Source organism: Acomys russatus, chromosome 23 (assembly GCF_903995435.1).
Source record: "Acomys russatus chromosome 23, mAcoRus1.1, whole genome shotgun sequence".
Classification (NCBI taxonomy): Eukaryota; Metazoa; Chordata; class Mammalia; order Rodentia; family Muridae; genus Acomys; species Acomys russatus.
The window spans coordinates 43,479,997-43,492,940 of NC_067159.1; the positions used below are offsets into that span (position 1 = coordinate 43,479,997).

Here is a 12,944-nt window from a genome sequence, read left to right on the forward strand (position 1 = left end):
CAGTCTGTGTCTTTTAACTTGCTGATCAAGGACCCTTGCATTTAAGGCCATAGTTAAGAAGGGTTTTGCTACTATCCATGATTTTCTTTGTTGCTCTGGTTCAATCTTTTCTCCTCCACATAATGATGGGTGTTTGGTGGTTTGCTGGAATAGATGTAATTAATTCCTTGCCACTTGTCTTATTATTTGTTTGTTTGCTTTTTTTTGAGACAAGGTTTCTCTGTGTAGCCCTGGCTGTCCTGGACTCACTTTGTAGAGCAGGCTGGCCACCACACCTGGCTTGCCTTTTGCATCCATGAAATTTATTTCTTCCTGTGTTCTCTTATGTGCAATTGTTTCTCCCCCTTGTTTATCTCCTTCTCCTCCTCTTCCTTGTTTCTTCACTCTTATTTCTCTGTGAATAGAATTTCTTTAAGAATTTTCAGGTCTTCTAGCTTAGTACCACAAACTACTTAAATTTGTGTTAATCTTGAAATGTTCCTCTTTTCTACCAATTTTAATCAAAATATTGATGATTGTAGCACTTTTGGCTGTTCATTATTTACTTTTAAGAAATGAAATACAATCATTTCACTGGGTGCTGCTTACCACAGATCTGATGTCTAATGTCTCTGACCCTTGCACCAATTGAAAGCTTTCCCTGGCTTGTAGCTTTTCTGTTTCCACCTTAAAATTTTTATGTAATCTTCTGGTAATTTGGCTCCACTTGGGTTTAGTTTCAGGGCAAAAGTTGCCTGCAGCACCAGCTGTGACAGTTTGATAGATTTCCTAATATTCCTTGCAGGAAAAGACACTGTGTTCACCGTGCTCTTGACTATAGGGATTTAACAGAGCAGTGCAGCACCCTGACTGGGGAAAATTTAATGTTATGTAAGAAGTAAAAAGAATAGTGAGTGGGCTAAAGGCCTGGAGTAAATAGAGTAAGAATGAGTTAAAAGTAATGGGTTATATGTATGAAAAGCAGAGAGAATGCATTCTACAGTATGTTTTAAGAGAAGAAAGAAAGACACAAACTTTTTCCCAAGTTACAATACATATACACTGAAGAGGCAGAAGGTAATCACATAAAAAAAAGCCAAATAAATATATTTAATTATCTTTTATATCTGTATATGTGGATATAAGAGTTTAAAATAAGAATAACAAATTGGAGAATGTATATGTGCATATATATGTATATATGCATATGTGTGTGCGCGCGCGTGCGTGCCCGAGCATACACACAAGAAAATAATGAAATAAAATAAAAGGCCCTGGGTTCTCTGTCCAGGCTTCTGGCTGGACTAGCGCCTAACCCCAGTGTTCTGCTTAGTTCTGTCCATCAGGATCCTATTTACACAAACTTTTGTGACCCATGTAGTTCCTCCCTCCTATGACTTGGGTGGAGGATGTTGAAGATTTCTGAGCTCTGGATTTCTTTACCACCCATCTGCTTCTAATTTCATTGTCTCTGTGGCTCAGAGTATGTTGCTCCAATCCAAACCACAGCAGGTTCCGCACTCTGTTGAGGGATTCTAGGGACCCTCCTTATCAGACTTGAGCTGCTTCCTCCACCCTGCGGCTAAGAGTCCATTGCTCTTACAGGGGTGCCACACCAGTTTCTAGGATGGCTCAACATTTTCCTGGAGTTCCAACACATCTCTTGCTGAGGGCTGATTTTCAGAGGCAAGGACCAGGTACAGTAGGGTCCTTCTAGCTCCAGTGTTTCTCCCTCCACATACCAGACTTTCTTCACGGCACACATCTCCCAAGGACACTGCCTCCCTGCTGCCACCATACTGAGGGAATTGTTTTTCCAACAGTTGGTGGTGGATTGAGTCCCTTCACAACTATAGGAGACTCTAAGGCCAAACCCTTTTATTGTTGACTGGGGATGGAAGAGTATCAGTCCTGTGAACTTCTTGCCCAATAAATAAGAATAAGCAACATATTTCAAACAAATACTGGACAGACATCAGACAAACAACAAGTTGTGGGTATTCTACAAGATGACTGGCTTGTTTCCTCCTAAAATGCCCAAGAAATGACAAAGAATAAAAGCATCCTGACAATGCAAGGAAGGTAATGAGACATCCAATGATTAACAAGAGATCCTGAATTTAATCACGTAGCAAGAAAAGGACATTAATAGGAAACTCATAAGAAAAAGTGTGTGGGGGGAGTCTACGGTATGTAGGTTCATTAGGGTATCCTAAAAATATTTCAACCCTGGTTTCTATCATTTTATTGTGGTTCCAGAAAATACTGGGATTTAGAAAGTGTTACATGGGAACTGTAAAGCAGTTCAACTTTTCTATCTATCTATGGACCTGAAAATCAAAGTAGTTTCAAAAGGAAGCAGTTAGCCTTCAGGATAGTCATAAAGACTTCTAGGATGTTCAAAAATATGCAAAGAATAAATTCTGAGTGCAGAACATTTTGGTCCATGTTATTTTTAATAATAATTTGCTGGAATGAAGATACAATTACATCATTTTTCCTTCTATTCCTCTCTCCAACAACCTCTCTAACATGCCACCCCCTGCTCTCTCTCAAATCTATGACCTGTTTTTTTAATTACTGTTGCATGCATGTTCACGCACATACAACACACACATGTACATGTACTTATTCCTAAATCAATAAACACAATCTGCTCCATCTGTACAATGCTGTTGGATGTATATGATTTAAGACCTCCAAGATCCATGGCCTCACTAGCCTCAGATAGTCCGGTAGATTCCCATCAGGCTGTGCATGCCACTACTGCACCCTTAGGATTACAAGGCCATGCTGGTCACAGTCCATGTCACTGTGTTGAGTTCTTCTAACTGATTCAGAATGTGTTCCCATTTTGTCTCTTCCTGCAAACATAAGGGTACTCTGGAAATGGCCTCAGAAATCTACATGCCAGGCCCAGTGTGCCTCATTGAGAACTCTAGTAAGAAGCTGGTGGCCAACCAGGAAGCACTGGAGATCCTGTCTGCCGTCAAGCAGCCTGTGGTGGTGGTGGCAATCGTGGGCCTCTACCACAGAGGCAAATCCTACCTGATGAATAAGATGGCTGGGGAGCAGAAGAGTGGGTGCTGCCAGCAAAGCTCTGCTTAGTGCTTCCTCCCACTCCCACTGTCAGCGTCCAGCAAGCAGATGTGAGGAGAGAAAAGTCAGAGGCACAGGTGATGCCTCATGTCCATCAGTGGACTTGCTCTTTGCTGAACTAGTCTTCTCATTGGTTCCTCCCACAACCCCATTACTTCTTCATTTAAAGGTATAAAGTATGTTTAAATGGAAGAAATAATACATTCATAGCAAAAGTCAGCTTACTTTATGATGGATTATAAAATACTGGTCAGCATGTTCATCTGGGAAGAGCAAGAGTCTGCTGATGTCTAAGGTGGAGATGAACAGTTGACCAGTGCTGGATGCTCTGCCCTCCCTATTTCTGGGTTTGTAATTAAAACCAGTACTTGTAACTGGTTGTGTTCCTGTAAATGGTAACTACATTAACTCTGATGAGATTTCAGGAAGCATGTGCTGTTTATCGCTCCATCTCATCCCTACTCTGCAGGCTTCTCTCTGGGCTGCACAGTGCAGTCTCACACCAACAGGATCTGGATGTGGTATGTGCCTCACCACAGGAAGCCAGACCACACCCTAGTTCTTCTTGACACCAACGGCCTTGGAGACATAGAGGAGGTACAATATAATCTTTCCATTGTTACTCACGGTGTATCAGGATTCTCCTGTGTCCTTCACTCCCAATCTTTCATTCATGCTTCTGAAGAATCAAATTAGAATATCATTCTTCAACTTACCTGACAAGGAACCAAGAGGGGATAGTAAAGTCAACTGATTAATAGTGGATCAGCCTTCATAATAGTAACTGACATTTTTTTTTTTTTTTTTTTTGCCATTTTCCTTTTACACCGTTGCTCAATGTTTTGGTGAGACTTTTAATGGTGTCTCTAAAGTTGACTGTACATTTTCTGAACATGCCTTATTCCGAAGTGTGAGCCTGTGGAGATGATGCAAACTATAAGTTCTGCACAGCATTATCAGTGAGAGAGAAGTTTAAAGTTTATGCTTTAGGTAGTGCTACTTTTTCCAAAGAGACACCTTAACCATGGCAACTATTGGATTTTTTTTTAAAGGCATTTAATTGGGTGCTTGCTTACAGTTTCAGAGGCTTAGTCCATTATTATCACGCCAGGAAGCATGGCAGCAGGAATAGCAGGCATGGTGCTGGAACAATAGCTGAGAGATACATCCTGATCGACAGGCAAGAAGGAGAGAAGAGAGGGGTAGAGGTGGGGGGAAAGGAGGGAGAAGAGAGAGGTGGAAGGAGCTGTCATGGGCTTTGGAAACTTCAAACCCCACTCCTGGTGACAAATTTTCTTCAACAAAGCAACGCATCCTTATACTTTTAATATTTTCACATTTTTCTACTCCACCCAAAGTGACTAAGAATGTAAAACTACCAGCCTATGGGGGCCATTCTCAATCAAACCACCACAATTTGCAACATCTTGGTTCATGGAGAAGAATGTGTTACTACTCTGCCCAATCTGAGACAAACAAACTCTTACTGAAGGCCCTAACTTTCACTAGGGCTAACCCGTCCCTTATCATAACATGTGTCCAACTGAAACCCAGCATGCCAGTTTAGATCTTAATAACTGATCAACATTATGACCTTTAAATGTCAACTCCTTCATGCTGCCATATACACAGGTTTACATCATCTCATTTGAATTGTAGCGGATGAACTGAACATTCATAAACTCATTGTACAGGTAAAAAATTACTATGTAGTCGAAGTGGCTTTCCTTTGGTGTCATAGCTAATGGGAGATGAAGGCTCATCTTTGCCTACCTGAGTTGATGGACAGTCTCTTAGTCACTCTTCTTCACTCACTGAGGTGTAGGGAGACAACCAGAATGACTGCTGGATCTTCACCTTGGCAGTCCTCCTCAGCAGCACCTTCATCTACAACAGCATAGGAACCATCAACCAGCAGGCCATGGACCAACTGCAGTATCCTTTTGGTGCAGTCTAGAGCAGTCCTCAACCTCGAAAGAACAGCTTCGGAATTTCTTCAGGCACACAGCAAGGTAAGGAGGTAGGACTGAGGGATTTGGAGAATTGTTTCCTCCTTACCCTCTGGGTTTACCTCAGTCTCCACCACCTGTTCAAAGGCTCCGTGCCCATTGGCTTTAAATACAGCAACATTCTGCTCAGAAAACCCATATCTTCCTTAATCCACATATGTCTAAATCTTCAATATCAGTTAAAACTTATGTCCCTCCGAATCACCACTCCTGGCAGCATCTCCAAGTGTTACCAGTTAGGTGCTGCAAATCTCCTGCAAATCTCTCAGGCGCTCTGAGGTACTGCTTGTTTTAGCTCCCACTTCACATGTTGTGGAACTGTAGAAGAGACAGGGGTACTTTTTCCTGCTTAGACTGTGTAGCATATTTTCATTCTTTTTTAAATTTTTAAATAATTTATTCATATTACATCCCAATTGTTATATCCTCACTTGTATCTTCCCATTCCCTTCTCCCTCCCTCTTTCACCCTATTCCCCTCCCCTAGACCTATGACAGAAGGGGACCTCCTCCCCCACCATATGACCACAGCCTGTTAGGTCTCATCTGGACAGCCTTCTTCCCTTTCCTCTAAGTGCCACCAGACCTCCCCACCAATGGGAGAAGAGTTATGAGGAGCACGTGAAACAGCTGATTGAGAAGATGGAGCAGGAACAGAAGGACTTAATGGCCGAGCAACAACACATCATATCCCTTAAGCTTCAGGTACCTGGCAGCACTGTTTTAATTTTCAGTTCCTGCAGTCCAGTGAACAATGTATATCAGGAGGCTGAGATGTTAGGCTCATAAGGTTAAGGCTTGACTAGGTTGTGAATGGAGACTTTGCTCTCCCTCATCCTCAAGCCCCAAATACAAGGGTAATAACACAAAAACCCCCAAACTCTATTACATTCTTGTATCATCACTGCTTTTTTTTTTCTTGACCACCTCTGTCTCTTTAAGGATGCTCATCGCTAAATGAAACCCTTTATTGGGGTATCTCTATTAAACTGTATGTTTGAATTGCTGATTCTCTTCAGGTGTTTTCGAGAAGTTCTGTGACCAAATCTTCATCTACCCTCTCAAGGACTATTATTTTCTCATGTGCTAGAGGAAAGTGTCCTTTCTACATGTACAATGACTTTTTGCATCTGATTAAATGGTATAATAACCAACTCTTATTTTTGAATGGGACCAATGGAAATTTTGTTTCTGTTGCACCTAGCATGATCTTAAATCTGGAAGCATTCTATGGAGTAGAGACATCCCAAATCTTCAAGCATGATGTTTAAATGCTCACACTGTGAGTACCATGCTGTTCTCTGGGCATCCGTCCACATTTGTACTTATGTCTCCATGGTCATTAATAAAATGGCCTATGAGCACTGAAGACACAAGCTGCTTCAATATATTTCTGTCTTGGTCACAAAACTTTGTACTAAATTCCTTGATTGAACACCCGATTCTGAATCAGGTCGTACCTTTCCACTTGGTTTGTGCCCATCTTCTTTATTATGTTTTTAATTATTTATTCAGATTACATCCTGGTTGTTATCCCCTCACTTGTATCTTCCTGTTCCCACCCTCCATCCCTCTTCTGCCCTATGCCCCTCCCCTGACTTCTGTCAGAAGGGGACCTCCTCTAGATGAGTTTGAGAATCAACACCACACAGCTCAGAGATGAGGCAAGAAAGCATAAGGAAGGTGCTGTCGTTTTTATAGAAAACTGTGTTTTACATGAGTCAGAGGACACAAGAACTGAACCTGAGAGCTGCAGGCCACTGGTGTTTTAGAACTGTCAGGCAATATTTCTGAGTAAAATGTCAAAATCTCCCACAGGATTTTACGTAACTACCAAAAGAGAGTCTTCGTGACACTCTGGAGAATGTGGGAAGCTCTCTGAATTCAGTCTCCATCTTCATTTTAGGAACAGGAACAACAGCTCAAGGAAGGGTTTCAGAACGAGAGCAGGAAACTCCATCAGGAGATGAAGAAAATAAGAAACTCGCAGCCATCTTCACTGTGCACCATACTCTAAAATTCAAATAGACTAAACCTCTGTACTGAGGTCTCACTCACCAAGGAATACGCTGCAGGGACATAATTCTCAAGTCTCAGGATAAATGCCTTCTGAAATATAGCAGAAGTGTGGGCTAAGTAAAAGTTCTTAATAAAAATGATCTGCCTACCAAAACCATGTGTGCTATACATTGTTCACAAAGTAATAGGGATCTCTCCTAAATTTCCATCAGAAGGGAGTTAATTTGAAGACTGTTCACTGCCACACAGCGTCCCACCAATGAGGACATTGGCTCTCCATATAAACATACAGAGTAAAAGTGTCACACAATGAAAAATGTAGTTATTTGTCTCCTCCCTCTCATGGAACACAGAAACATGAAGATACTCTCTGTGTAATTATTTTGCTGGTGGTGGCCTCGAACCCAGGTCTTTGAAAGAGAACTTCTGAAGGCACATAGCTTACAGGATAACAGCAGGTGGTATAGCGTTTCCACAGTACACTTCTTAGTGCTTGATGGTATCATGTGTGCTTATAGAAATGGCTCAACACTTGTTCCTGGAGAGTTAAGAAGCTGCCCTACTGTCTGATTTGTGTAAGGTCCCATGGGAGGCTTTAAGTGCTAGTCAGTGGGTAAACAGGCATGAGTGTTAACTAGATGTCTTCAGAACTTCAAATCACAGTTTTGGACACTTCACAGTCACAGTGCCAGTGGCTTGTCAGCACCATGGCTTTTCCCAGCCTACTTGGGCACGGTTCAGAGACTCACATCTCATGGGTTTATAGCTGACAGTGGCTTTGCTCAGCCTTTGGGGGATGTTATTACACTCAGTAGCTTAGAGAAAGGATTCTGATGCAGTTGTTTCTAAGAAAACACACTACTGAGAAGAGCGGAAAGGCGGCCCCTTTTAGCTTAGAAACCAAACAATTACTTCTTGTTTACCCTTAGGATCTGCATGACTGACAAATATTCACATGGTGCTGAAATTGTTTTGGACTTGTATATAATGTCAGCAGATTCTTCCAGTACAGAGGCAACCACACAACCAACCACCTGATTTCTCAACTTTTGATGTGTTTACGGGAACTCAGTTTCTTTCACTTTCAGTGCTATTTCCTCCTCCCTCCTTCCTTCTCTTTTTCTCTTTCTCCATGTCCCTCCTTCCCTCCTCCCTCACTAGCCCTTCTAACCCTAACATCTTTTTCGTTCCATCTTTATTCTTTCTCAGTATAGAAAAGTGACTTTTTAATGAACCCATGTCCATCTCTGCTACCATTGTGCAACTCAGTGGGGCTCGCAACTTCACAAAACAAACACTAATGGACAAAAAGGAAAGAAACGTTGCAGGGAGTGATTTCAGAATCATGCCCTCCTCAGGAAGTGCATCATCACCTTGGAGTTATGAACCCCCACAAAACTGTGGAGCAAGACCGTACCATTTATCAGTCTCTACTTGAGAAATGTCCAAGGCCCTCCCATTAGCACAACCCTCACTCTGAGTAATTCCTTTGTGTCTGGAGTTTCTTTTTCTTTTTTTTTTTTTTTTTTTTTCTTTTCTTTTTAACTTTCACTTTCATCTTCCTAAGCTTTGCTCTTTTACTGAGCTAACTCCTCCTAAGTTCTCTGGTGAAAATCAGAAACTTCCTAGGTTATTGCAGAGGGCAGTGTCACAGAGCGTGTGAGAGTGAACAGAGCCCTCAGCAGCCAGACTGGACAGCAAAGCTGACAGGCATCCAACGATCCACACAGGCTGCTTTCCTCATTACTCTAAAGGATCTGGTTTCAGGTAAGACTGAAGCAGGGGTGGAAACAGCTTTAGCAGACCCCTGGTTAGAGTTTACCATAAAAAGATCTGGCCATGGGAGGTTGAAACCTAGATAGATGTGGGTGGCAGAGAAGGTCACTTGAAATCCAGAGCTGATTGATAGTTCATAGAGGCACCGATGACTCTTATGGTTCCTGTTCCTGCTAGGGCAAAATTAATTAGGCTCTACTAAAGGACAGTTCATAGAGAGAGCATGAGGGTTTTCAGGTTGATGCTGCTTTCTTGGTACCATTTTAGATAATCTTTACTGTCCAATGAAACGCAGACAAAATTCCTCCTCCTGTACCCAATGTCTATCTATTATAAAGTAAGTTACTCTGCTTGGAATTTGTAAAAACAAAACAATTCTCCCGTCGATAATTTAGGGAGCTTTAAAATCTTTGTGCATACTATTTTGAATATATATTTTATTCATTTCTTGAGAATGCCACACATGTAATGTGGTTTTGATTGTATAGTCTCTCCTCTTCCCTCTGTTACCTCCCTTCCACCACCCCGCCCCCCCCCCACTCTCCTTTATTCCCATTTTCATGTCCTCATTAAACCAGGTTATTGAAGCTCATTCCGGTATGGACATAGGGCCACCTGCTGGAGTTTGGGTAGTTTACTGGGACCATATATATCACTGAAGAAAACCAGTCCTCTGTCCCCTAGCGGCCATTAACTGCAGTACCTCCTGAGCTATCCATGGGGCCTCCCGAGCCTCGCATCAGCTTTGGTGGAACCTTTTTTCATTTTGTTTTGTGTGGGGTTGGTTATTTTGTTTTTTGAGACGGGGGTTTCCTCTGTGTAGCCATGGCTGTCTAGACCAGGCTGTCCTGGAACTCACAGAGATCCTATTGCCTTTGTCTTCCAGAATGCTAGGATTAAAGGAATGTGCCACCAAGGCTGGCTTTTTTGTTTGTTTGTTTTGTCTTTTTTTTTTCCCCTAAGGTGGAATATTCTTCTTTTTTAATTTATTCAGATTACATATCGAATGTTATGCCCTTGCTTGTATCTTCCTGTTCCCACTCTCCTTCCTTCTTCAGCCTTATTCCCCTCTCCTAGGTCTCTCACAAAAGTGGACCTCCTTCCCCACCGTATGGCCACAGCACATCATGTCTCATTCAGATAGCCTGTTTTCTCTTCTTCTGTGTGCCCACTGGGCCTCCCCACCAAGGTGAAGTGATCAAATTAGGTGCACCAGAGTTCATGTCAGAAGCAATCCCTGCTCTCCACACAGTCACGGAGAATGAGCTGTCGATTGGCTAGATCTGAACAGGGCGGGTCTAGGTTTACTGCATGCATTGTCCTTGGTTGGTGCAACAGTTTAACAGTTTGTGCAGCGCTGAACCCCCCACCCCTGACACCTGGGTCCAGATCTGCCAGCCTTGATGTCCTCCTTGTGAGGCTCCTGAACCCTCTGGGTCCTTCTATTCCCCCCTTCTGCCAAACCACTCTCAGTGCTCCACCTGGAGTCCAGCAGCAAGTCTCAGCATCTGTCCCAATCCCCCACTGGCTGGAGTTTCTTAGAGGACATCTATGTTGGGCTAATGTCCACTTACTTTTTTCTTTTTCTTTCTTTTTTTTACATATACTTTTATATTATTGTACATATATACAATAAACTACTTACAGCAAGAAGAACCATAAAGCAATCAGGAATTATATAAATGTTACATTCATAGTGTTTTGGCTATTTGTATTTGGCAGCCTTGAAAAAAAAATCTTTCCTATCTTGGTGCATCTAAAATTCTGAATGTAAATAATATTTATCATATGTCATCATTATCACTTAAAACATCTATCTAGACCTAAAAACATCCTAACCCCTAAACAACTAAGCTTAAGTGTAAAACTAAACTATCTGGTCTTCAACCCCATCAGAGACTTGAAAAGGAATAAAATTAATTACCTGAGTATACAGGGAGTGCAGGTTAGCAGTTTCCAAATGAGAAGATGACAAAGACAGTTTGCTATATATTGGGCCAAAGGGCTGAAGATGATGCTCCAATATTAATGTTGATTTATAAGTGAGTCTATAACATCCAAGTATTTCTGAGTTTGGGTTACCTCACTCAGGATGATAATTTCTAGTTCCATCCATTTCCTTGCACTTTAAAAAATTTTTTTTTATTTCTTATTTTATTTTTTTTTCTTTTTTTTTATTAATTTATTCTTGTTACATCTCAATGTTTATCCCATCCCTTGTATCCTCCCATTCCTCCCCCCCCCCATTTTCCCATTATTCCCCTCCCCTATGACTGTTCCTGAGGGGGATTACCTCCCCCTATATATTCTCATAGGGTATCAAGTCTCTTCTTGGCTACCTGCTGTCCTTCCTCTGATGCCACCAGGTCTCACCCTCCAGGGGACATTGTTATCCCATCACTTGTATCCTCCCATTCCTCACTCCCTCCTGCTTTCACCCTATTTCCCCTCCCCTAGGTCTATGACCAAGGGGGACCTCCTCCCCCACTATAGGGTCATAGGCTATCAAGTCTCATTTTGGTAGCCTGCTTATTCTTTCTTTGAGTGCCACCAGGTCTCCCCACCAAGGGGAGATGGTCAATGAATGAGTGAAGAGTGGTTGTAAGTAGGACAGAGGGCTGGTTTTCTTCAGTGAATACCATATTTGATATAGAATTCCAATTCATAAGTATGTGGCCTGATAATAGTAGACAATCATTTGTAAGCAAATGCTACAGTGGTTATTTATAAGCTTGAATTATTAGTAGGCGCTGAAAGTAGTGATCAAAGTCCATGAGGTATTATAAAGTTACATATGTTGAATTTTAAGTGTCTCTCCAAATGGCAACCTTAAATTTTTCTCCTTGGGTTTTTTTTTTTTTTGACCCTTTAAATAAAAACATTTTAACTAGTATACACTGTAATGGGCTTCATTAGTACATTTTAGCCCATTACTGTATCCTCCAAATAGTTCCTATCAGATTCTCTCTCTCTCTCTCTCTCTCTCTCTCTCTCTCTCTCTCTCTCTCTCCAGGACTGGTATCTGGTCATTTGGCAGTTCTAATGTTTTTGAGGAACCTCTACACTGCTTTCCACCATGGATACACCGGTTTACATTCCAACCCTCAATGCATAAGGCTGTCTTTCACACACCTGTGGAAGCATTTATTACCTGTTTTCTTTATGCTTGCCACTCTCATGGAGTGAGCTTTTCACTTGTATTTCCCTGGTGACTAAGCTCCTAGAGATTTTTTCCTAACTATTTCTTTGCTGTTCAACTGGTGATTTTTATTACAAAACAGCAAACAGTTCTTGGCAGGTAGGTCCTTATTCAAGAGACCACATTCAAGGGAATATGATCAGAGGAAGTAATGTCTAAATTATTAATCTTTTCATTTTATCAGTGAATACTGCAGAATATCAGGCCTGTGACTTTCTTGCCCAGTACATACCAATCGAATTTCAAACTGACAATAAGGAAACTATTTTAAAAATATAATTGAAGTCTACTCTATAAAATAACTGCTACATACTTTTCTAAGAAATAAAGTGATGAAGGAAAAAGAAAGAATAAGGATCTATTGAAGGTGGGAAAGCTAAAGAGATGTGAGGATCAATGAGGGATCCTTGATTAGATCATGAAGCATAAAAATGGGCATTAGTAAAAATATGATTTAAGAAAAAAAAAGGAAATCTGATGCATAATGATGCATGGCTGTAATCCCAGCACTCAAGGAGGCAGACGCTGTTGGATCTCTTTGAGTTCAAAGCTAGCCTGATCTGCAAAGCAAGTCCAGGACAGACAAACAAGGATACACCGAGAAACCATTTCTTGAAATACCAAAACAAAACCAACCAACCAACCAACCAACCAATGAATCAACCAACAAACAAACAAAAAATTAAAAAAAATAAAGAAAAAGAGGAAGTGTAAGGTATGCAGCCTCATTAGGGGTGTTGTAGAGATGCTGAAAGTCCAGTTGTTGTAGTCCAAAAATAGCTGCCACTCAGACACCAATCTCAGTCAGATATGAATGGTTTATTAAGGAATGGGCATGCACCCCAAAGAAGGCTGTTTGCAATT

General features: G+C 41.5%; 1 protein-coding gene across 1 annotated transcript; it reads left to right on the forward strand.

The window, feature by feature from the left end:
* Window positions 1-2,695: 2,695 nt before the first annotated feature.
* Window positions 2,696-5,035, forward strand: LOC127206443 (guanylate-binding protein 1-like). Its single transcript, XM_051165726.1, has 3 exons — window positions 2,696-3,058; window positions 3,548-3,675; window positions 4,904-5,035. The coding sequence occupies exons 1-3, from the start codon at window positions 2,821-2,823 to the stop codon at window positions 5,033-5,035; spliced, it is 498 nt and encodes a 165-aa protein (XP_051021683.1). The 5' UTR covers window positions 2,696-2,820.
* The last annotated feature ends 7,909 nt before the right edge of the window (window positions 5,036-12,944 follow it).

Coding starts and splice junctions, on each gene's coding strand:
- LOC127206443 (XM_051165726.1), top strand. CDS start 2,821: ATGTGTTCCCATTTTGTCTCTTCCTGCAAACATAAGGGTACTCTGGAA. Junction 3,059..3,547: donor GATGGCTGGGGAGCAGAAGA/GTGGGTGCTGCC, acceptor CCTACTCTGCAG/GCTTCTCTCTGGGCTGCACA. Junction 3,676..4,903: donor GCCTTGGAGACATAGAGGAG/GTACAATATAAT, acceptor ACTGAGGTGTAG/GGAGACAACCAGAATGACTG.